Source organism: Cololabis saira, chromosome 4 (assembly GCF_033807715.1).
Source record: "Cololabis saira isolate AMF1-May2022 chromosome 4, fColSai1.1, whole genome shotgun sequence".
Classification (NCBI taxonomy): Eukaryota; Metazoa; Chordata; class Actinopteri; order Beloniformes; family Belonidae; genus Cololabis; species Cololabis saira.
Window position 1 is genome coordinate 18,748,714 of NC_084590.1, and position 23,999 is coordinate 18,772,712.

General features: G+C 40.9%; 1 protein-coding gene across 1 annotated transcript in view; it reads left to right on the top strand.

Annotated features, from left to right (window-relative positions):
- Positions 1 to 2,579: 2,579 nt before the first annotated feature.
- Positions 2,580 to 23,999, top strand: part of clmpb (CXADR like membrane protein b) — an 80,987-nt gene continuing 59,567 nt past the window's right edge. Inside the window, exon 1 of the mRNA XM_061719056.1 lies at positions 2,580 to 2,963. Within this exon, the coding sequence (XP_061575040.1) occupies positions 2,909 to 2,963 (55 nt within the window). The 5' untranslated portion in view covers positions 2,580 to 2,908. The remainder of the gene's footprint in view (positions 2,964 to 23,999) is intronic.

The window sequence follows — 23,999 nt, forward strand, 5'->3', positions numbered from 1 at the left end:
GACCCCTAACCCTGAATAAGATAGGGAAAATGTTTGCTGACACTACTTCTTCGATGTCTTTTTCTTCTTCTTCTGGTATTTTTGGGCGGTTGCAAACAACTTTGTAGTGGTCCACTTCTGCAACCAACCAGTGTCTGAAACTGACATCAAAACGCGGAAGTGAACTCTGAACTCAGCACTGACCACTAGTGGATCAGTTGACACAGGACGCATGGAAGTATGAGGGTACCGAAAAAAAGTTATTGTTCTTGAATTGTAGAAATTATCTTTTTCCTGTGTTGCACAGTGAAAATTAGGACTGTATTTAGAAAGTGTGCTTTCATTTTACCTTTTTACACTGTAAATTGACAATCCAAGTGTTGCAAACATTGTTTCCTCAACATTCAGTTTTTCTATCTGATGCATAGAGATTAACCAATTTTTGTAAGATTATTTACTTTTCCTTTATGCTAAAATAAACAATTACCCATCTCCAACTTCCACGTTAATGGAACCTAAACTTAAGCAACAGAAATAAATAATGTCTATTTCGTTAATGTATGAGTCACAAGGTCAAACATGTGTTACTTGTTTAATTTTACCTTATATATGAGTAGAAATGGCCTTTTTAGGATGCCGATTTTACTTAACTTCCCAATATTTTGGGCCATAAAAAAAAATCGAAAAAAATCTGCATATGCAATACTTGGAAAATAAATGCTCTCATTTACTGGTTAATGCAGATTATTGAAAATGATCCAATAATCTCAGATTAATTAGCTTAGACCTAATTCAGAGCTGTCTCTTTTTAAAAATGGACCATGCACATAGATGGGGCCCCTGCAGCAACTGGGGCCCCAAAGGTGCAGCCTCAATACACAACATTTGGAGGGGAAATGAAATGACCTGCCTTCTAAGCTCCAGGTACCAAATGTAAGTCCTTCACTATGAATGACTTATATGTTTAAATATTAAATGTAGGATATAAACAAAGCAAAATGATGATAATAAAAATGTATACTGGGTGAATATTAAGTGTGCGTTAGCTATGTAGATTTGCTGTGGAACGGGGAGTTGTGGAGGGAAGAAACCATTTTGGAGCACCTTTGCTATTTCGGTTTAGTTGCAGCCTCGGCAAGCTTGGTTCACTCTTTTAGCTCAACTTGACATCTTTAATTTTGCTTTCCAAATTTACCAGTCTAAAACGTTTTCTTCTAAAAGTGTAACACATTGACATTTGTCAATGTGTTACACTTTACATGTCAGATCCAAGCAGGATCTGACATGTAAAGGGCCTCCAAAAAGCTAGAAATGGCCCCGCTAAAGATCAAATTGAATCACAAGAAACATGAAAAAGCTATACATCTTAATCTGCATCTAAGGATGTTTGCAAGAAATCAATAGTTTTTTAATAAAAAATGAAACATATTTGAAGACTGGTAAACAAACCAATGTACTAGCCTATAGCCAGTACTCGAGTTGAGGGGGGATGAGGGGGGATGGCATCCCCCCTGAAATAAAAACGGTCAAAATCATCCCCCCTGTAAAACTGCCATCCTGCCTTTCCATCCCTTATTTCATTTCATCAATTAATGTGGTTTTACTGCTATTTCAACATTTACAGTCATCACCAGAAAAATAACATATTTGACAATTTTCACCTGTAAATTTTCACTTGAAATAAGTAGGAAAATCTGCCAGTGGGAAAAGATTTATCTTCTCATTACAAGCAAAAAAGTCTTGTTCCACTGGTAGATTTTTCTACTTATTTTAAGTGAAAATCTACTTGAAACAGGTGAAAATTGTTTTTTCCAGTGATGTGTCTTGTTTTAAGTGTAATGAAATTTTTTTACTAAAATGAGACATTTTAACTAGAAATAAGACAAATATTCTTGTTAAGATTTTGAGTTTTTGCAGTGATCCATTTTACTTATCCTGTGAAGGACAGAGTCATATTGATAAGTTCAGAAAACTGTTTTTTATTTTTGTGTTTTGATGTACTTGATGTAAGCCCAGTGGATATTTAAAGCTTACAGAAGGCTGCATTTAACTGCTGCTATGTCATTCCTGCAGTATTTCTGCAGGTGTTTTGGTCACTGCTATTATTTGTAATATATTATATTATTCGTAATCAGCACAAATCATCTGTCCCCATATGATGAAATCCACCATCTCCCCTGATTTTTTTTTTACAACTCGAGTACTGCCTATAGCTTATATGATTTCTGTTTTAAGGTGCACCACGAAGGCATCTCTTTCAGTTTCACGTACAGTGCCACACTGAACAAGAGCGAGCACATCCATGTCATCGCGCTTTTTCAACGTCTGTTGCACTGTTAAAGCCTGATTTATGGTTCCGCGTTAAATCGACGGCGTACGATGCGCGTCGCCGCGCACCCTACGCCGTAGGCTACGCGTTGGTGTAACGCGGAACCATAAATCAGCCTTTAATACTCGGGCTGCGCAAGAGACCTTCAGACTCTAGAGGTCTCCATCCTTCAGCATCCCCTCATCATACACCTATTCGCCCTCCTCCTCCCCCTCTTCCTCCTCCTCCTCCTCCTCCTCCTCCTCCTCTCTGGTATTTTGTGCAGTGGAGGAGGAGATGAGGAGAGCCTGCCGAGCAGGAGACAGTGGGGACCCCGAGATAAACGTCCCTGCTACAGCCTAAACCAGGGGAACTTTGATTTGACGCCAAGTAGCCCGCCATGAAAAATGACAATGACGAGAAATAGCCACGTTTCTTGTGTTCCTTCTCCTTCTCGGGAGGCTTAGGTGCGCCGGGCGTACACGCCACATATGATGTCCTTGGACTCACACGCTCACTGAAGATTCATTTATCCCCGGTTTCAGTCTCCACTGCGCTGATGCTGCCAGCGCTGAGGTGAATGCATGTGAAGGCAGCCTGAGCGCATTGTTTCCAGCTCCGATGCATGTGGGATTTCCAGTCGTGATGTCTGCAATATTTCGCTCTTTGTTTCTGGGTAAGACACTTTCTATTTCTTTAAGAGATCAGCACTTGCTCTTGTAGACGATCGTGAGTGAGCATGTTGATGTGCATGGTTTACATTCTTCTATAGCGTTTTTATTTCGTCCTGAAGAACACCTCTGACCGCATTGATTTAAAGGATGATGTCAGAATATTTTCTTTTCTACTCCCTTTATAGTAGCCTATACGGCAATTTTAGGATGCAAAGACGCTATTTATAGCTATTTATATTGTGGTTTAAAAAAAAAAACAAATGGGAATTTACATTCCAGCCTGGATTACCAATCTGCACTGGCTACTGTCCAGCTCCTGAAGTGGGGCAAATAAAAGAGTTAAAGGGGATAAAAGTTTACCTGACCCCTCCTTTTAAATCTCTTACCCGCTTTCATTGACTCTGTATGTGCTTGTTTTGTCACGCTGAGCCAGGCATCCTGCAGATGGTCAAAATCCCTTTGTACTGAGGTGAACAGTTCAGAATGGATCAGACATTGTTTGGTTCGAAATTGTGTGTGGATTTCTTTTGCAATTTCAACTGTCCTGGATATCACCATCGTTGCTGGGTCTGTTGTTTTTAATTTGACTTGGATATAAAAGCAAAAAAAAAACCCTGAAATATATAGGGGAATGAAGGCATCTGTTTGTGGTGGCAATAAATCAAAGATAACCCTCTTGCATTTAGGGGAATGAAAGCCTCCTTTGTCTTGACGTCAATGCATCCTATAATAACAGTCACACTCCTCTTTGTCTTACTGTAACGGTTGTTATAGAAATGTGGTGCCAGGGGCCTGAAAGAGTTTCCAGGTCCAGAGCTAAATGAGGACTGTTTAATTCCAGTCTGACTCCACTGACTGGAAGTCACATAGCACTGTCAGACAGAGCGTACCGTCAAATGACTTCCAGTAAGTCATACTTCCCATTTCGGCATTAACTCCAGCCGTGAGGAGAAAACTCAGATTCCCCCGTTCTCTGTGTAGCAACATTAACACTCAACATTATGGAAAAGTTTGGAGGTCCGTGTATCATGCTTGGAAGGGTGGAGCGAGGGGGATAATGTTGCTTAGACCCGCCAGCTTGTGTGCTCTGGAATGATTTCAGAAGTGCTCCTCCAGCCAGCGTGATCCTGGCTCTTTGTGGTGTGAGAGTGTGGAATCTAATTGAGAGACTTGAGATTTGAAATATTCACTCTATTAGACTTACTGATCCCATACTTAAGTCTTTTTCTCAAGTCTGTGAAAGTTTAAAAATCAGTCATTTATTAATTGTGGTGGTGTTGAGTGTGGGTCTCTGTGTGTGTATAATAAACACACGTTCACTGTTTCTCTAAGTCATAAAGAAAAAGTGTAAAGTACAACCACCGGTCCTGGGTTTAAGTGTCGGCGCCAACTCTGCAGTGGACACTGCAGCACCACATGGTTTAGTTTATGCCATTATCCTTTTAGTTGGAGATAACAGTGCATCTAATCTAAACATGGAGATTATCTTAATCACCTCTCTGTTAACAATTAACTCAACAATCAAAATGCAAAAATGGGAAACTGAAAATGACATGGAATGATACAACAGCAGTAATTTCACCATCTGTCCATCCATCCATAATGTGTCCCCCCCTTCTTCCTGTTCAGGGTTACAAAGTGTTTTGCTGGAGCTATCAAAGCTCTCTTTGGACAAAAGACAATGGTACACCTTAGATAGCCCACTAGTCAATCACAACAGCAGGAATTTCTTCCTGATGTATAGTATTAGTACATCTTAAAATAACCACATGTTTGCCACAGTACGCCTGGCATATGAGGAGACTTGTTGTTGCCATGGTGAGCCATTTCTTTCCCTTCTCTCTCATGTTTATGATAGGACATAATAGTATAAACTCAGCTGTTACCAAAACATCCTCTGCATGTTCAAGACAGTTTCAGCCTGTGTGTAGTATCTTTCAAACATAATGCAGAATATCTGAACTGAGGGGGCACTTTCCAGAAGTTATACCCCGTAGCAATTTGAGATCACCACAGAGACTGAGCAAATAGAAGTGGCTACCTTATTATAAAAGAATCAATAGTCATTAATAGCAGCTCTTTTCTTATTATTTGGCTGAAGCCTTGCATGTCCTGAGACAGCCTTAAATTAATAACTGTTGGTGATGTAATATCCACTGTTCACATTACAGATAAGTAGCACAATTAATTGCCACGGAGAGTTCTGTGGCTCCCTTTGGTATCTCTGCCCTGACGGAGTAAGAAACGGAGCAAGGTCAAAGAAAAGTAACTCCCACAGAATGGTGCATTTGGAGACTCAGCCAGGTGAAGGAGACTAGTGATTGATTGCTCTGCGCTTGTCCTTGCAGCAAGATTGAATAATTCTGACTGAGGGAATTTGAAAATGATTCTCCAAGATGTGATAACACAGCATAAGTCACTTGACAGAAATGTAATTGGGAAGTATGAGCAGCTTTTATAGGAGATCCAAACCTCTGCAGCTACACATGGGGGAGTCCTCTGCTCACTTGCACACCAGTCTCCAACAAGTTTGCAATGTGAGGGATGACAAGAGGGCCTCAGCATCAGTGAATGCACTGATATATACTGTATGTGTGTGGCTCTTTGCATACTTGCGTTTAAGTGTATGGCAGCGAGAAGATGGCCGTGCCTATGAATGCATGCTAGTGTCAGATGTTGATAAAGAGATCAGTGGCTCCAAACAGAAATTCTGTCCCCATTCTATATATAGCATGTCTGTTGGGGTAGGCAGAGGATCTCTGAAATGTGAAGATGACAGGAGCCTCCTGAGCCAGAGGTTATGAAGTGACATCTTGATGTGCTTGTGCCTGAATCACACTCCCACACACAGCAGCCAAATACTTCTGACTTCCCACCCCAGAGACATTTGGATATTTGACGTTCCGTTGCCATAAATCCAGGCTTGTTTTACATCTTCTTTTGACTTACATCATTCTTCTTCATTCTTATTATGATTTGGGATCCCCCATGCATGTCCTCAGCTTTGAAAATATTTGTCTTTGGAGAATATGTGAGGAATCTGGCAGCCCTCCTTTGTGGGATATGCATATGAGTGATATTTAAGGCATTTGTGAATTAGGTGTAGAGCCTTTCACAGTGGCTTAACCTTCACATTACATTGTAAAAGCATGAACAAATGAGGGACTGTCAATCTCACCTGCAAGCCTAAATGATTTTTTTTAATTATGTTTAGTTATTGGATACGATTCACACATAACACGTCCAGCATATTCTCATTTACACATTAGGCAAGCGAGAGCATGCAAAGCATCCCAGCGTTTAATCCGAGTGCCACAACTGAGGATATCTTTCATTTATACTCTAGTTTAGCTTCTACAGTAGCAAATAGAAAATTCACAATGAATTTCTGTCCATTGTCAAATGACTTTCCTTCCACCTGCAATGTCACTTAGTTCACATGCAGTGCAAAGTGTAAACAGATTTCCATGGAGAGAAGATTGTGTTACTCAAGGCAAAAGGGGCCAATCTGAATGGCTCAGCAAGGGCAGAGCAGCGTGGAATACAAAACCTCCACCGAGGATGACAGAGGAGGCCTGCAGATGAGTACAGAGGTCCAGCCGTCCTCAAAACAAATGACCCATATCATTAACAAACACTGATTTGCCTTCAAAGCACTTTCCCCCCGATGTGTACGGCCTTTGAATGGCAGCATGCGCTTCTGAATAACAAGCCATCCTCTCTTTATACCTGAGAGATTTGTCATGTTTCATTGATTAAGGTGCTCTTAGTCAGGAGGTCTTTGTGTTCTGTCGCAGCAAGCCGAATGTCATGCTTTGAATGGGAATGTTTGTAGAAGAATACCTTTGCACAGTCAGAGCTCTTATTCTTTCTAGCAGAAGATTGAGGATGGATAGTATTTTGATTTGAGGTAAAAAAAAATAAAGATTGTTCTGGTGTCTGAACATAATGGATTTTTCCTTGTTTCTACAATATTTCTTTGTCAGTTTCTTCATTTTTTTTCTCCCCCAAGTGGGTTTCTGCCACACCCATAATTTTCAGTCTATCAAGCCGTTTCTCTGTGTAGGCTTTTTGTCATTTGCGTCTAGTTAAACGCAGGACGAACGCCTTGACAGAGTCGGGTTTGTGAAGTGTTTCTGACCTGTGGACCCTTCCCCCTTTCATCCTTCACAGGGAAAATTACTACCAGATTATTTTGGAATGTATGAACAGAACCCGCCTATTTCACTTTACTGCTAATCTTTGACAGATGTTCTGGGGAGGCTCATATTCACGTTAACTGGAGCCACATGTGCAGCTTGCATGACATTACTTCCACAAGTTCTCTGTACTGTATAGAAGTTTGGAGGAACAATAAAAGAGGCAGACTTTTTTGCACATATGAAATATTATAGACCTACAGTTGCTGACCATTGGGTCTTTATGATATATGAAAACTGAAAATTATTTAAGAAATGGAGGTCACATTTTGAGGACAGGTATTTCAGAGGACTCTTCATCAAGCTGTGCAATATTTGTAATCACAGATTATTTTCAAGTATATTAAACACCCATATTGTCTTATAGTAGTGTATACTTTCTTAACTTTTATTTGTGAACTTTGTATTATCCTCATATACTATCCAAACATTTGCAACTATAGCTTGGTAAACCTTTTTCTTACCAACACAGCTTCACTTCCAACTTGATTCTTACACATGCTTGGTCAGTAGTGCTTAGCTTAATTATTATTTGTTTACTTATTTAATGAAAAACAAGGTAGTGAGCTACAGCTGCATCATGCCAAGTTCAGACTTTTAACAACCAACAAGAGCCACATGTAGAGGCTGGAAAAAACGGATTTCAGGGCTTTAAAGCCAAGAGGCCCAAATTTGCATGACTGGAGGTAAAGCATTAAAGTTACTTGGTGAGGTTTAGAATTACCACAGTGATGTTGGCTGCAGTCACATGTTGTCTACTGGTCATCCTGTTGGGAAATCTATGAAATTACTCATTCGAGTCCAAATCATCTGATGAGTTTCTGCATTTAGTTTCACTTCTCACAAAAATTTCCAAGTTCAGCTTAATATCACTTCAAACCAAATGTCAGAGTTGTCAACTGCGGGAAGTCATGACTGATCATAAAATCGTGTTATTCTAGGTTTTTAGTCCTGTTTTGCTAATTTCTTACTTTGGGGGATTCAGAAGAGTTTCCTTGCTCAAGACCAGTCTCTTGTAGGGATGTCAGCGCAGCTGGTTTGGTCAACATCCAATTGCAATAAAAGTGCTCACACTGGCCAAAATACAGCACACCGAGCGGGAAAACAAATAAACTAGTTTTTTTTGAGTGGACTAAAGCCAGAAGGTGTGAAAGCACCTCAAAACTGGGATTACGGAAACGGAATAATGGTTGTGAAGTGAGACAAGTACCTCACTTGATTCGGGTTTTGGAGAGATTGTGATGAGATTGTGAGTGTGTTAATTATTGAAGAGACAATATTGACTTAATATGTGCATTGTAATAACTTTCAACCAAAGTGTGCAGACTTTGGTTTAAAAAGCCATTCTACACCCTTAATCCTGCAACTTTCGTGACATATACGAAGCGCTTTCCCTCTTAAAGAGACATTGCATGAATTAAGTGCAAGTAGAACTTTTTTCTTTTGAACTGCATCTATATGATAAGTAAGGGTCTAGGTGCAAGTAGAACGTACGTAAGATTTGTTAGTTTTACATTAAATGTAAAGCTTATGTTGAGAAAAGTAAGGTTTCACAAAAGGAGCAAGGCGAGTAGCTTCAACAGTGGACATCTCCCAGGCTTACTGTCTGACCCCACCTTCACACTTCACTGTAAAGAAAACCCTATTACAAGTAGTGTAATGGTGCCAATTCTCTTTTGGTGGGACAGGGTACACCCTGACTTGGTCATCAATTCATCACAGGGCCACATATAGAGGAACAATTCCATATGGCCACGATTTAGAAGCACCAATTAGGCTAACATGTGTTTTAGGACTGTGAGAGGAAACTCAAGCACCCAAATGAAACCCATGCAAATATTGGGAGAATATGCACACTCTACATTGAAAGGCCCCAGCTGAAATTTGAACCAGGAGTCCGCTAGTTTGTGAGGCAACAATGCAAACCATCAATCCACCATGTTGCCCTTGAGCTGATTTATCTTTAAAAAAAAGAGAGAGATTAGTCAAGACAATTCCAGACGAATGATCCTCTGCTGCACACGAGTTCCCGTGTTTGAAAAAATGACCACAAGCAAGTAATGGCGATAGCACCAGTCATCTTTCAAAGGCACTTCATCACTGGATTCCACTGCCTCTGCAGTATTCACCAGTTGACCCAAGCAGCTTTGACTTAACCATGTTAAAATGTGTGCACGGTGTCATCTTGCCCTTTTCCAGGAGCCCCTTGAAAAGAGGAATGTAGCTTGTTTTCACTTCTCCTTTTGACGGGGAAACTGAAACTCTGCAGAACACCCTTTTTTGCTTTGGCCAGAGGAAATATTGACGCGTGGGGTTGTCCTTGAGCCATGGCCTTTTAATATAAAGGGAATGAGTTTCCACATTGTTTTCAGTAGTGAGTAACTGTAAAACTCAATGTTGCCAGCACAATCACAGCTTGTGAATTAATTTGTTGCTCTTTAGCATTAGTTCTGTATTTTTAATCAAGGTCTAGGATTGTTTTATGTATCAGTAAGAGAGTGAGCGACGCTGACATAAACGCTGGTGCTGTCAGTGCCGTGGAGCAATGATCTAGCATTGATTAATCCCAGTCAAGGTCCGTCTAATTTATTCTTTGCAGATATTGGCATTGCATGAAATAGGATTCAGGGGTTAGTGGAAAGTTGATCTAAATTCACACATCTCGCAAAAATACCATTTAAAATGATTTATTTTATTGGGGGTGGGGTTGAGATGCTATCATCCCTTAGCCTCCGGCCCTGTTGTGGTGCTTTCAAATGCTTTTCTGCCTTAGTGAAAAGTGGCAGTGCACAATAAAGTTGGCATGCTTGTCGTCTTTAAGCAGAACATGCTTTTGATCTGTGTTCCCTGTCTCCGAAACGAGGAATATTGTTTGTTTTCTATGCAGCTGTACTGTCTAACTGTGCAGGGAAATAAAACAGCTAAAAAGGCAAAGTCCCTATTACTGAGGTACAGGTTAGTATACCGCTTACAATAATGACACGAAGAAGGAAAAACTGCACTTATTGATTCAACATTTGCAGCCAATTAGCAACACAGGGACTGACACTGCTTGCATTAAGCTAAAGCTCAAGCCTCTCCCTGTCACCTGAAAGCCCAACAACATGACCGAATTGGACCAGACCATGTGCCGCTTAGTTCATTTTGTTTTTTTAATCAAAAAGACTGAACCTCAACGACATGAAAGTGTTTTCATCTCTCAATAAATCGTCTGCTTGCCTCACATTTTTCAGTGAGTGTCAAAACATACTAACCATTTTCCGATAATTGATGGTTTCTTTGCAGTCGCTTAGCACTTTAATTGGTCATGGGGTGCACCTGTCAGACCCCAATCGGCGCAGCGTCTCATTTCATGCTGCGATTATTGATTATCATGTTCAGATTTTAGCTCGGACATTAGAAACCATATCCCACTAGTGAGACGGGAGACAGCGAGAGGGTAAAGCTCACAACAGGACTGTTACCACAGGGAGTCATCTTTAAAATCCACATGAAGCAATGAACTTGCATGAAGACAGAAGGACTTGTAAAAATGTTCCAGTATGGCACCATTGCACTCTTCTTTCACTCTACATGGGATTCAATGTAATTCAATCCAGAAAATTGACTGCAGATGAATGAGAGCAACTTGCACTGCACCAAACAATGCTGAGCAGGGAGCATTTTTCTTTCTTTTTTCTTTTCAATTGGGCGCTGACTGAATGAACAGGAGGAAATGTTCCACGTCGCTCTATTTAGACGCCTGCTGTTTCTTTCAATTTGAAGCAGTCTATTAGCTCAGCAAGCAGGATACTCCATTAGGTGTTTTGAACCCGCACGCTTTATTGTCTCACTCCATTTCCTCCTTTGCTTGCTGGTCTTCCCTTAAGCATTTGCAGCTTTAATCAGTTGAGGCACCTCTGCCCACCAGACATTCATCTTCAACCACGTTAGGTCATCAAAGAGAGAGAGAAAGAGACAGAGGAAAGACCTCAAGATAGATGATGTTTGGAAGAGAGGGAATTTGGCGGCCAGTGATTACAGCGTTAGTTCACAAAGTGTTTACCTGAAGACCCCAACAACATCTGGAGACTTCCTTCCACTATTGATGCAAGAGCTCTGGCTTCCATCTAGATTAGATCGAAAGTGTTTTTTTTTCAATTGCCATTCAACAAGAACTGTGAAAATGCAACAATTTAGTCATGGGTTGCCAGTCTCATCCTCTTACAGTGGATGTTGGGTGATGGATGATTTCATTATCCAACTGCAGTGCTAGCCATTTGGTCTTTCATAGTCCACCAAAATCATTGTAAACTGGATATCATTTATCAGTTGTTAAATTGCCCACAAATTAAACGTGTACTGTCAATGATTGTACTACAGCCCTCCTCTTAGTATTGCACATTAAAGAGCAAAGGGCTTTTTATGAGGCTTGAGAAGTTTGCTTCCACAGGACATAAAGTAACTTGTTCCAGCGCTCAGACTGTGGTCTGAGTATAGTACAGAGTCAGGGCTGTGAAAGCTTTTCCCCCCTCTTGTCCTCCCACTTTGTTTTTCCTTTTCTAAGCAAAGTGGTTCAGAACAGATGGCACCACCACCTTTTTTTCCGACTCGTTAGCCTTGACTTGTTAATGAAATGGAGCCTTTACGCTGTATTGCCCATGCAGATGTGTAGGTGTACTTTTTTTTCTATTGTACCCTCTGTTGTAGACTGCCCCGCAGTCAGGGAGGTAGAATCAACAGCCTCGATTAGCCAGAGCAAGAATGTTTCGTTTATATCTTCCAAGGCTCTGAATTGTGTTTTCTAAAATAGGACTCATTTTCTCCATGACTAGCAAAGGCGGCAACGCTTTGTATGGACATAAAATTAATGTAGGATGTGTTTGTGTCTGTGTGCTGCAGCTTTCGACTCCTGGTACTCACATAGTTGTGCATTCACTTCAGTGGAGGAGTGCAACCTCAGAGATTATGCCAACTGCTCTTCATCAATCATACCTCGTAGCACATTCAGCAAAGATAAAACTATGTTTCTGCCATTCGCTTGACTCATCCTGTGGCTGTTTAGCCTGGCCCATCAGGTAGTTTGTCAGACCCAACTTCCAAAGCTCCGCATCTCCAGTCAAAAGACAGATGGGAGCTTAAGTCAGCATTCAATATGCCTGTCATGCTTTGGCATTGTTGTCCATACTGTCCCGTTTAGCACGAAAATGTCTTACCGGGGTTGCTGGATGAGGATGGAGATGCAGTTCAGTAAATGAACCGTGCAGCTGCGAGAGAAAGAGAGAGAGAAAGAGAGAGAGCTGCACAGCTTCCAAGTTTGATGTCTCAAAGTGATTAACCTTGCAGCTTTTTTTAGATCGCACATTTTCTATCAGTGGTGGACGTAAATTTTATTTTGTGTGTCTGTCTTTAAAAGGGAAATCAAGAGTGTAGGCATTTGGCTTGATTTGCTGTCTGGGATCCGAAGGAGCTGCGGAGGAGGAAATAGCAGAGTTTGCAAATTCAAGCTCTTAAAATAATTAGAGTTGGCATGATGACTCTGCTTTCTAGACTGCTCCAAACTTGAAGAAGAAAGAAGCTTCTTTAGGAGCTACATGATAGCAACTGCAGTCAGCCGTACACCCTGAAACTGGAAACAATGGTGGTTATAACATGCAACGGACATAAAGATGAAGTCGAACGCTTTTTTTCTGGCAATCTGGAATGAAATCTGGTTTTGGCCACTATCACATAATGGTAGAAACTAAACAACTATTTACATTGAAAAGATGGAAATACTGTTTACCCCATTAACCTTTCCTCTCAGTTGTAGTCTTGACATTGAACAGCGTGGAAGAGGCCGACTCCACGTTGGTCCTTTTGCTAATGAGGCAATTAAGTCAATCCTGCCTTGGTTGAGCAAGGGGTCGGGAGAGCAAAGCAAGTCATCTGCTGTCTCAGCAAACACAGAGCATCTTGGCCGTGCTACAGTCTGAATACATAACAAGAGCTGCTTTGTTGTAATGGTTGCCCAGTCGTTATGGTTGTTCCCTGCCAGGGTGAGCTATGCCACAGCTGGATATCATGGGCAACATTAGGACGTGTTCTTTCAACAGCGTTGAATTGCAGAAATGGATAAATGAAATAATGTTTATGCTCTATTCATGAGGGGTTTATTTCTATTGTTCTTTTCAGTAAACAGTTGATTAAAATAATGCTACTTCAGTTTATCTGCTTTTTTGATTGCCAATACTATACTTTTTTGTGTTCGCTTACTTACAGTATAAGTTATTGTGATGATTTATCATCTTATTTATCATCTTGGTAGTCAACAGCAGGTAGTCAGTGTTGAGACATCCAACTATAATGTTTGTGGCCATTATTTTATTGTGCTGTCTATTTTCATGTTCTGAATCTGATTTTGTCTTTAGAAAACAAGGAAAGATTTGTTATGTTGATGTGATTTACAGGAAAAAAATAGAGGGAAAAAGACAACAGTTACTTGTATTAAAAAAACAACAAAAACAAAAAAGCATTGATAATGTTTTATTATAGCCATCTCTTTCATAAGATAATAGTTATGCAATCAGTTAAGCAATCGCCAGAAATTCAGCCAATCAAAAAACACTGGGCCAAATCTCTTTTCAGGTTCTTTTCAGGAAGTACTCCTCCTTTTAATTCTTACTCTTGTCATTATGAAATAATTACAGGCTTCTGGAGTTATGCTGGAGAGATTAAGATTATATGGATGAACATTTGCATAATGTGGCCACTTCAATGCTTTTTTATAGACTTTGTAAATTTTAGAAATTTTAGGAAGCAAAGCCCTATAAGTCTACAATTCCCAGCATTTATCACCTGTTCCACCTCTGAGACCCTGTGTGTCCCACTGGCTGGAGCACCTTATTCACTGAGTTATTCACAGATAAACAACATCTCGTTACCTGATGCACTGAAATCCAGTGACAGGAGTCATTGGTACTGTGACTGGAGCTAGAGTAGAGTGGGGATGTAGAATTATGATCTGACATAAATAACATTCCTGCTTGTCAGTTCCTGATGACCAGCAGAGCTATCTATGTGGATGTGTGACGGAAAGAATAGAGGACATGAAGGCATTCATCATTGACATGCTGTTGTTTTCATGTCAGAATCAGTCACTGAATTTCCCCTCTGATACGTTTAAGGGATGTTGTGAAATTTTTTCTAGGTCAACAATGAAAGCTGTAAAATGTGTTGATGTTCTAAAAAAAAAACACACATTACCTATCCAAATAAGCCTGACAGCAATTAGCATGTTTGGTCCTTCTTAGCTTAGCAACTGTCTGCTGTGAACAGCTGCTGTGTCGTACAAAAAGGGCCAGCATTAGGGCCTGAGTTAATGTGTTTAAGGGATGCACAATTCTAACGACTGATAACCAAAGGCTTACGGCTGCTCAGGACGGATTACGGTACGTAGTTGTCTGTCTTAAAGCTCGGGCTTAACCATCATAGGCTTTTTTTTTTCTATGTTCCCCCCTTCCATCTCCCCTCGCTGGTAAAGAATCGCCAGTGATTCCTGACACAAGGCATGAAATAAAACATCTTACTCAGTAGGGAATAAAGATGGCTGCTCATTAGCTGTGGAAAGGTGTACTGAACCAGAAACGGGACGTCTAGGCAGATTTGTTTGAAATCAATGCTTGTCTTCTGAAGCTTCCTCTACAGTATGTGGCTGCCACAACTTATCAGATAAGATTCAGAGGAACTTATGTAGGCCTGCAAACGTCTGCTTAACACAGATAGACACTGTTTGCAGTGTTCAGGCAGAAATCACAAAGAATGAGTGATATGGCTCCTTTGTTGTTTGAATTTCAGTCTTATTGTGCACGTGTCACTGTCCACATTAATGTATTTGGCTCTGCCATGCGACCAGATCAATACAGAGTGATTATCAGAGTGCTTGATGTCGGACACGGATGCCTCCAAAGGGGCAGGGCTGGGGGATTGCAGAGGTGACGGTTTTCAGTTACAGGACACCAAAGGTACACAGTGGCAAGGGCGCCGGACAAACTGCACATTTAGCAGTGACCTGGACTGATTGCATCTGTTGGATGGAGGCTAAAATTACTGACACTGAACCCAACTTGTGTTTTTTCTGTACAACACATTTAATGGCACATTGTTCACAATCATCACTGCAGGTGTAACCCTCTCTACACATCCATGCTTAATTCATTCCCTCACACTGGTTTTAAACCCGGCTTCTCAGTTGACATTTCGCTCATCCAATTTTGAGCTCACTTGGAACTAGGGATGTTAATAATTAATCGATTTTCGATTAATTGCCGTTATGAAATTACCCGATTAAAATTAACGATTACAATTAATCTATTTATTTATTTATTTATTTTTTTTCGTTTAATTTCACCAGCTGGTATTACGCCCGGACCACATTTAATGCGACACAACACGCTGCCGCCACGGCGCGCACAGAAGAAAGAGACGGTGGATATGTTTGGTTTTAGTAATATCATGCTCAGGCAATGAGTCTGCAATGGCCCAGACGGGAGACACATGTAGCTCTGTGCTTAACTTTTATTTTTAATCCACTCTATATTCTTCTGGTTGTTCTCCGATATGCTCCCCTTAAGCCTGAATTATGGTTCCGCCTTAAATCGACGCAGAGCCGCCGCCGTAGCCTACGGCGTAAGCTCTGCGTCGTTGTAACGCGGACCATAAATCAGCCTTCACCCGGTACATAGGCTGCATAGGTTTCTCTAAACATCTGTCCCCGCTACAGTTTTAACTAAAAGAAAATGTGCTCCAATACAGCAGGTCTCATAATTTTATTTTGAACACTGCCAAAACTCTAACTTAAAACGTAACTAGAACTTAAAATTTGCTTGACACAAATGACACTATTATGGCTGCTGCTGCTACTACTAATAGCCTTGAAGTGCACTTTATATTATATTCCTTGTGGTACAAAAATGTCTTTTTGTTACTTTTGTATCAAATAAATATTTGATTAAGGAATACATTAAAATGTCCTTTGTATTTTAGATAAGCAAAAAAAATTATGTTTGTATCTCAGATGGGGGAAAAATGCCGCTTATCAACTAATCGATGATCGATCGATAAGGTTATCAACTATCAATTAATGAAATAATCGATAATTTGCATCCCTACTTGGAACAGCAGAAAAAGACACTTCCTATTCTTATTTTGTTTAAAATTTTAGCAATATACTGTAGTTTAATCTAGAAGGTTGCTAAAAGGTCAAGGCAGGGGATATGGCTCCATGCATTGAATTGTGAATCTGGACAGACCTGGGTGGAGTTCTAGGGTGATGTCAATGGCTTCGTCGCCTGCTGCTTTATGCCCCTGTAAAGTTGATCAGGACTCTTCTTCACTGACAGGCAAGGTAACAACAATTCATCTTGTGTTAACTGTGCTAATGAGGTTCTTTGCGGTAAATCATAATGTGGCTGTGTCAGCGTATTTTTTTAATTTTTAATCAACGTTATTGCGTTGATGCAAGGATCCCTCCTTGGGACCTAATTTAAGCACTGGCCACCCTAGCATTTCCCTCGTTCTTCTAAATTCATTCATGAATACATCAACACAAATTAGCATTTTATAAAAATAGTGGGTGCTGCAGTGTTGAGGTGGGGGGACATAGGTTTCACCTGCCGTGTGTAGTGCGTGGACGTTTTGATGTATTATCACATATATGCTCATCTGAATGCATTAGCACGACCGGCAGAATAGAGATTTAGAAAGCCTTCATTATTTTAGGCATTGATTTTTGTTTAACATCGCTTTTAGTTAAGCTCAAGTAATCCCGCTTATTGTTTATTTGTCATCTGTCGTATATTGCTACGTTTTATTTGACTGGGGAGTTATTCTCTGCCCTGCCACTGTTTGCCCGGCATGGCACTGGAAAGCAATAGAAGTATGAATGATGTTTCACTCCACTGACCACCACAGTCATTAATCCTAATATCAAACTGTAGCCGGCATCTATTCCTAGCCAGAGCTTGACTACAAGTAATCATAGCCGTACACTTCTGTGCACTGGGCCGCAGGAAAAATACAACAAGCACAGAAGCTTAGTCCATCAATCTAGAGGCTGTTTTTTTTCCTCTCTTTTGCAAACCTTTTGGATCATACACCGAATCCTCTGCATTCTTTCCCTTAGTGTCCTGTGTCTTCCCAGTCCTCCCAATTCTGCTTTTCAGCATTGGCCTGACCAAGCTTTGCCTGTATCGCTTTCCTCCGCAGGGTCGTGATGGATGGGCACTCAGCTATACGTGCCTTGCTCACCAGGGGCTGACCGTATTTCTCCTTCACTGCCCGCGCAGACCTACATCTGCATGAGAACAGTCAGGGATGCTGCTTTCTGTGTGCTCAGCACGGCCGTGGAGGAGTATTTGATTAGATGTAATGGAATTACAGTAATCTGATTCCCAAAAAATGATATCAGTAATCTGTTGCAGTTACTGTAAATATGCAGTAATCGGATCACTGATGCTTGTGGTGCTCCGGGGTTATTGCAGTGCTCAGTTTAGATGTCCCAACTGTGACATCTAAATTGTGGAATTTCTTCAAGTATTACAGAATCCTACATAGAAATGAGCCCTATTTAAGTAAATGTCCTTACAACAGTGTGACATAAATGAACAACTCAGTCAGGATTAGTGGTTATATTTTCTTCAGGTAATCAGCATTTTCTGTATTTGCCTTCAAATTTAATCCTCCAAGCTGTCATATCTGGGCTTGTGGCAAACAGTGGGCTGGTTGCAGTTGGTGGGATACAAACTGTAAGTGGTGGATGTGTGGGTATGCTTAGGTGGAGTGACCCGAGGGCCTTACTGAAGGCTACTGCAGTCATAGATGGAATAAACTCTGCAGGGTCCTCTTCATGGCAGCGCAGTGCTGCTTTTGGGTCAGAAACACTAGAGGGAGAAGAGAGAGGTGGAGAGAGGCTCTGTCATTGATCCTGTGGCATCAGCCTGGGCTGCAGTCATAATGGAGCCGGTGCTGCTCTTTGTTTGAGGCTGTATGTGTTTGTGTTACTGATGATGCCTGTAAATATCTGCATCTGGAGTGTTCATATGCCAGTGATTAATTAGAACTCATGTGGACACAAATAAAACACTCAGAGCATGTGTTTGTGTGCATGTGTGTATCCCCAGATGGCTTTGTGAGCGTATATGTCCATATTTCTGTAGGTGTGTGCAAGGAAACAGACATTATGTGTGCACTGGAGGCCTGTGTGAGAACGTTAATGCAGGGTGTGCGTTGTCATCATGTTAGTACACTCTGCGTATGTATTTCCCTGACTTTGAGTGGCTGTTTGTGTTTGCGTGCTGCACTTGTGTCATGAAGCAGGAGAATCTGCTTGGCGACTCATCCATCATTTTCCCCCCTGGCCCGCGATGGCCTCAGAGGAGTGTTGCTCTGTCACGGTGACATTGGGCTCATTTTGGAATAGAAAAATGGTGCATCCGCCCCCAGCATCGCTGGCTCACGACGGCAGCCACACCCCTCCCTCCCTTCAGTCAGCCTGCCGGCTCGCTCAAGACGCTGCAATAACGATCCCTCTGAAGGGATCAAACCTCAGTCACTGTCAGGGTTGTACACCGAAAGTGTTCCAATCAAAGTTCTTCACGTCCGCTGATGATTCATAAAGCAGCTCCAGGTGAGCTGTCACATTCTCCCACCTGCCTCCCCTCCACCTCTATTACTCTCCCATCCTTTCCTTGGGGCGGGGAGGGGGGGGGTGCAAAGTAGGAATGGGCGATATTTTACCGTTCACGATAAACCGTCAAAAAAATTCCTCACAATAAGAATTTGTCATCTCGTGGTGAAAACGATAAATTCCCGTTGATGACGTTTTTGTGTAAAACTGATTTATGGTTCTGCGTTAAATCCACGCACAACGTACGTGAAGGAAGGAAGGAAGGAAGGAAGGAAGGAAGGAAGGAAGGAAGGAAGGAAGGAAGGAAGGAAGGAAAGAAAGGAAGGAAGGAAGGAAGGAAGGAAGGAAGGAAGGAAGGAAGGGATAAAACAAGGAAAGAAGGAAGGAAGGGAGAAAAAGGGGAAGCGAAGAAGGAAGGAGAGAGCAGGAGGAAAGAAGGAAGGAAGGGGAAAAAGAAGAAAGAAGGAAGGAAGGAAGGAAGGAAGGAAGGAAGGAAGGAAGGAAGGAAGGGATAAAACAAGGAAAGAAGGAAGGAAGGGAGAAAAAGGGGAAGCGAAGAAGGAAGGAGAGAGCAGGAGGAAAGAAGGAAGGAAGGGGAAAAAGAAGAAAGAAGGAAGGAAGGAAGGAAGGAAGGAAGGAAGGAAGGAAGGAAGGAAGGAAGGAAGGAAGGAAGGAAGGAAGGAAAGGGGAGAAGGAAGGAGAGAGCAGGAGGAAAGAAGGAAGGAAGAAAGGAAGGAAATGAGCCTGAAAGAAAGAAAGAAAGAAAGAAAAAGAAAGAAAGAAAGAAAGAAAGAAAGAAAGAAAGAAAGAAAGAAAGAAAGAAAGAAAGAAAGAAAGAAAGAAAGAAAGAAAGAAAGAAAGAAAGAAAGAAAGAAAGAAAGAAAGAAAGAAAGAAAGAAAGAAAGAAAGAAAGAAAGAAAGAAAAATTCCCGTTGATGACGTTTTTGTGTAACAAACATGGCGGATCTGAGAGCAAGATAGATTTATAGTTAAAAAGATGGAGTTGAATTGGTATTTTTTTTATCGTCATTTTTATCGTTATGGGGATAAATGCCAGAAATGATCGTGATACATTTTTTAGTCCATACCGCCCATCCCTAGTGCAAAGACAGTAAACATAAAAAAGTAGAGAAGGGGACAAGACGGTAGAGAAGGGGAAAGTGGAGAGCGCTTTATGAGCATCCCACATCCCTGCCCAGCATCTCTCCCTCACTAGAAATGTAATGGGTGAGTCAGCATGTGCAACTGCAGTATAGCGGCCCGATCAATCTGTTTATGCTCGCCTCAGAAGAGACAATGGCATCACCACGCTGCCAAGCCACTGCTGCGGTGGGCATGTGTCTTCCACCTCTGCTCACAGACTTCCCCGAGCACGACAGCACAAATGCACACTGGACAAGCTGTCCCTCACTGCTGCGAGGGATAAGTGTCATGGTCAGGGAAGTGCATTGCTTGCAAGAGATGAGAGAACGAGGATGGAGAAAAAATAACATGGTGGGTTCCAGATGAGAGAGGCAAATGATGTACTGTAGGTAGGATTTCTAATTACTACAACAGGGAGATGCTGCACTACAGGAAGTTATATTCAGCGTGCGGGGCCACTTCTTCCCTCATCAGCAGTCAGACAGACTGGGTGGTGCATGCAGTCAGCAGCATCACAAGTCTGATCACACCTTGTCGAAATTTGTGTCTGAGGGAAAGATTACCTAGTCTCCTAATTACATGTGATATCTATTTTTAGCTTTTAATAAGATAGGGAGAACATGCAAACACCATGATTCACTCCACGCTGGGAATCAAACAACGAGCCTTCTTGCTATGAGGCAACAGTGCTAACCATTAAAACCACTGTGGCAGCTTATGGCCCTTAAGGTAAAAGGTAGCACAGTGTGAATGTTACGGTGTGCTTCAAGTCAGTGTTATTCTGTTTTAAAAGCTGTACTCTTTTTACTGTAACTTTTTGGTGAAACTAATACTGCATGATATTAAAAAAGGTAACGTTTTATACTCTACACATTTCAGTAATGCAACAATACAAGAGCCTGTCTCTTGTCTGATGACAGTCACTTACAAGTTTTCACTTGAGCAGTAAAAAAAGGTTTATATCACAACAAATTTTAATTAATTGTCTAGGTTTGATACTGCAAATCTTGCAATGTCACAGTTGTAAACTGATATATGTTCATCAACATGTTTAACAGATGGAAGATTGTTCTATTCATGAAACACTGTCCAGTTTCTCTTCCAGAAATGATCACTAGGGCCAAAATGATCTTTTATAACTTATTAACGCCTCATTAATGGTTCCTAAATGCATCAAGCAGCAGTGTTTTGCAAATTTCAGATACTTAATTTTGTGTTAAACATGCAAGAAAAGTCTTCTTTTGGTTATTATTACATTAAAATGATATTTGTGTAGATGTTGCTGCATAGCAAAGCATTTAAGTATCACTCCAGTGAGTGATAAATCCTCCTGTAGGGCCTGTTTTAATCAGTATTTTCAACAATCAAGGAAGCAGATCTCCGGGGAAGTTTTCTTGGTTATCCAGGCTTTCAACTGGCCTCCACCTCCGCTGTTATCTGCTGAAATATTTAGTATTAACAGCAATTATATTACAGATCAAGGTAAGAGCTTTCTGAATACACTTTGATTTCTTACGGGCTTCTTATTTTAACATTCAGGGTGTTAGGCAGTGTTTAAAGGAACCCATGACTGCTGATTATCGAGACAAGATTTTAGGATTTCTTATTATAATAATATTACCTAAAAAACTGAAATGTCTACTGGAGACATTTTAATGAAATAAATATGTGCATAAGAGCATATATTTGTGTACCTGAAGTGACTACCAAAGCAAACCTGGCACATTACACATCACTGTCACACTGGTTGGGGCTGCCTAGAGCTCACTGTATGTTATTCAGTGACCTGTTTCTATCAGCCTGGTGCTGTGACATCACAGACCCAGGTCCGAGTAGAGTTATCCAGCATGTTAACAGACATTTCCAGCCACATTTGCATCTTGCAGTAGTTACTGTACCGGAAGCATTGAGGAAGCAGAGCTTCCGACTACAATCTGTTTGGTTTGATTAATGAGATTTTGAGTTTGCTTGAAAGTATTAAGATCATGACATCATACAGTAATCTGTGCATTTAAAGATTTAATTATAAGATAATACTCACCTAGCACTCTAAAAACTGTAGCCTTTTCTTACTATACACTGTCCTTTCTGCTTTGATCCTTCTAAAAAGTATAAGTGGTGTCAAATTAAAAATGGAGCTATTTGACTATTGGGCCAGGGGTGGGCAATTCCTGTTCCTCGGGGGGCCGTGCCCTGCTCATTTTAGCTGTTTCCTGGCTTCAACACACCTGATTCCAATTAAAGCTTGTTATCAATAGGTCATCAAGGGCTACACAAGTCTGGTAATGACACAGCCATGTCTCTCAGGGTTGTGTTTAAGCAGGGACACATCTAAAATGTCCAGGACACAGCCCTTGAGGACCAGGAATTGCCCACCCCTGCGCTAAATAATTCTCGTGTCTGCCTTCCTGCCTGCTTGATTGCGGTTTAGCCAACGGGGTGAATGGAAAAATGGACTATGGACAAACAAAGTATAGGGTCACCACTGGGACGCTTCTGAAATGCTCTGCATCCTGTCTTCTGGGACCTTTGCATATTAAGGGAAGTCGTGGCTACAGTGTACAAAAACTGGCACAGTATCGTACTGCTGGACTGGTGGGAATCGGAAATAAAACTGACTGCTACACCTGTAGACATGGTTGAGTAGGGAGCTCTTGTACTGCATCTCTGTGCTATAGTATCTTAACCAATGATTAGTTTAGTTTAGTTTATTTGTTCGCACATATTAAAAACAATACAAAAATAGTGACAATACAATAATTAGTGCAGTGCAGGTGAGAAAAAAGAAACCCAAGGTGGGCTTATGAAGGATTCTCACCAGTGATAAATACAAATAATAAGTAAACAAGGTAATCAAACTTTACAAAAGCAACACATGAAGAAAAAAAAAAAGAAAAAAAGAAACGTAAATAAATAGCTAAATACATACAAATACACCATCAAATTTACAAATAAATGATTGCAATGTGCGTGTGTGGGTGCGTGCGCATACGCATACTCCCGAGCATGCACACAAAGCTACATCTTAGAGATTGTGTGGGTTTATTTAAGAGGCTGGCCCTCAATCTACGTTTGAAATTGCAGAGAGAAGATGAGGAGTTAGCAATAGTTATGTGTGAGTTCCATAATAAAGAACCTCTGACTTTAATGGAGAACTGACTAAGAGTGATACGGCTGAAGGGAGGATGAATATTGTCATATTGTCTAGTATTATAATCATGAACTTGAGATTGGAACCAATAATTGGCAGGCACACTGAATTAAGACCTCAAGGACATATATATGTATATATATATGTCATTATATATATATATATATATATATATATATATATATATATATATATATATATATATATATATATATATATATATGACATATATGTTAACATTAATGTTTAAATAAGGCTCCAGTGTGAGCTGGCCATGGCCCTGAAGTGGCCCCTACGAACAACAACAACAAGACATTACACGCAGCGCATTGTGTATCTGAAAGTAAACATGGATGATACTGAAGTAAACATTCATGATTTCATTTTGAAGTTGTTGTACGGTGCAATCAAAGTTATAAGCAAATAATTATGAGAAACAGAATGAGACGATAGAGAGCAAAGCCTTTCATTGATGACCCGACTGGTAACGTTTACATGTCTAGATGCGGCGTCTGAGCCAGTTTTAGTGGGAAAGTCAGACCGTCATTAAAACTTTGAAATGCTGAGAAAAAAAATTGGATATGAGCAACTTTTGCACGCAGCTTGAACACAACCACTGAAATGGCTTGTCGTGCATGTTTTTCTATTTTAGATAAGGCTCTTTGCTAAAGACAGGATGAAAGAAAACCTCTTGCACATGATTGATAGAAACAAAGATACTCATAATTCACTGTCAAAGGGAGAAGTTACTGCCATATAGACACAGACTGATGAGCACAGAGATGCATGGAGACCCAGCTCACCTGCACTTATTGCGTAACTGGGTTCAATACATTTTAATGTCTTTCCTCTCGAAAATCTTCATGCTCTTGGAGAAGAGGCGCTGAGGAGCCCAAACAGA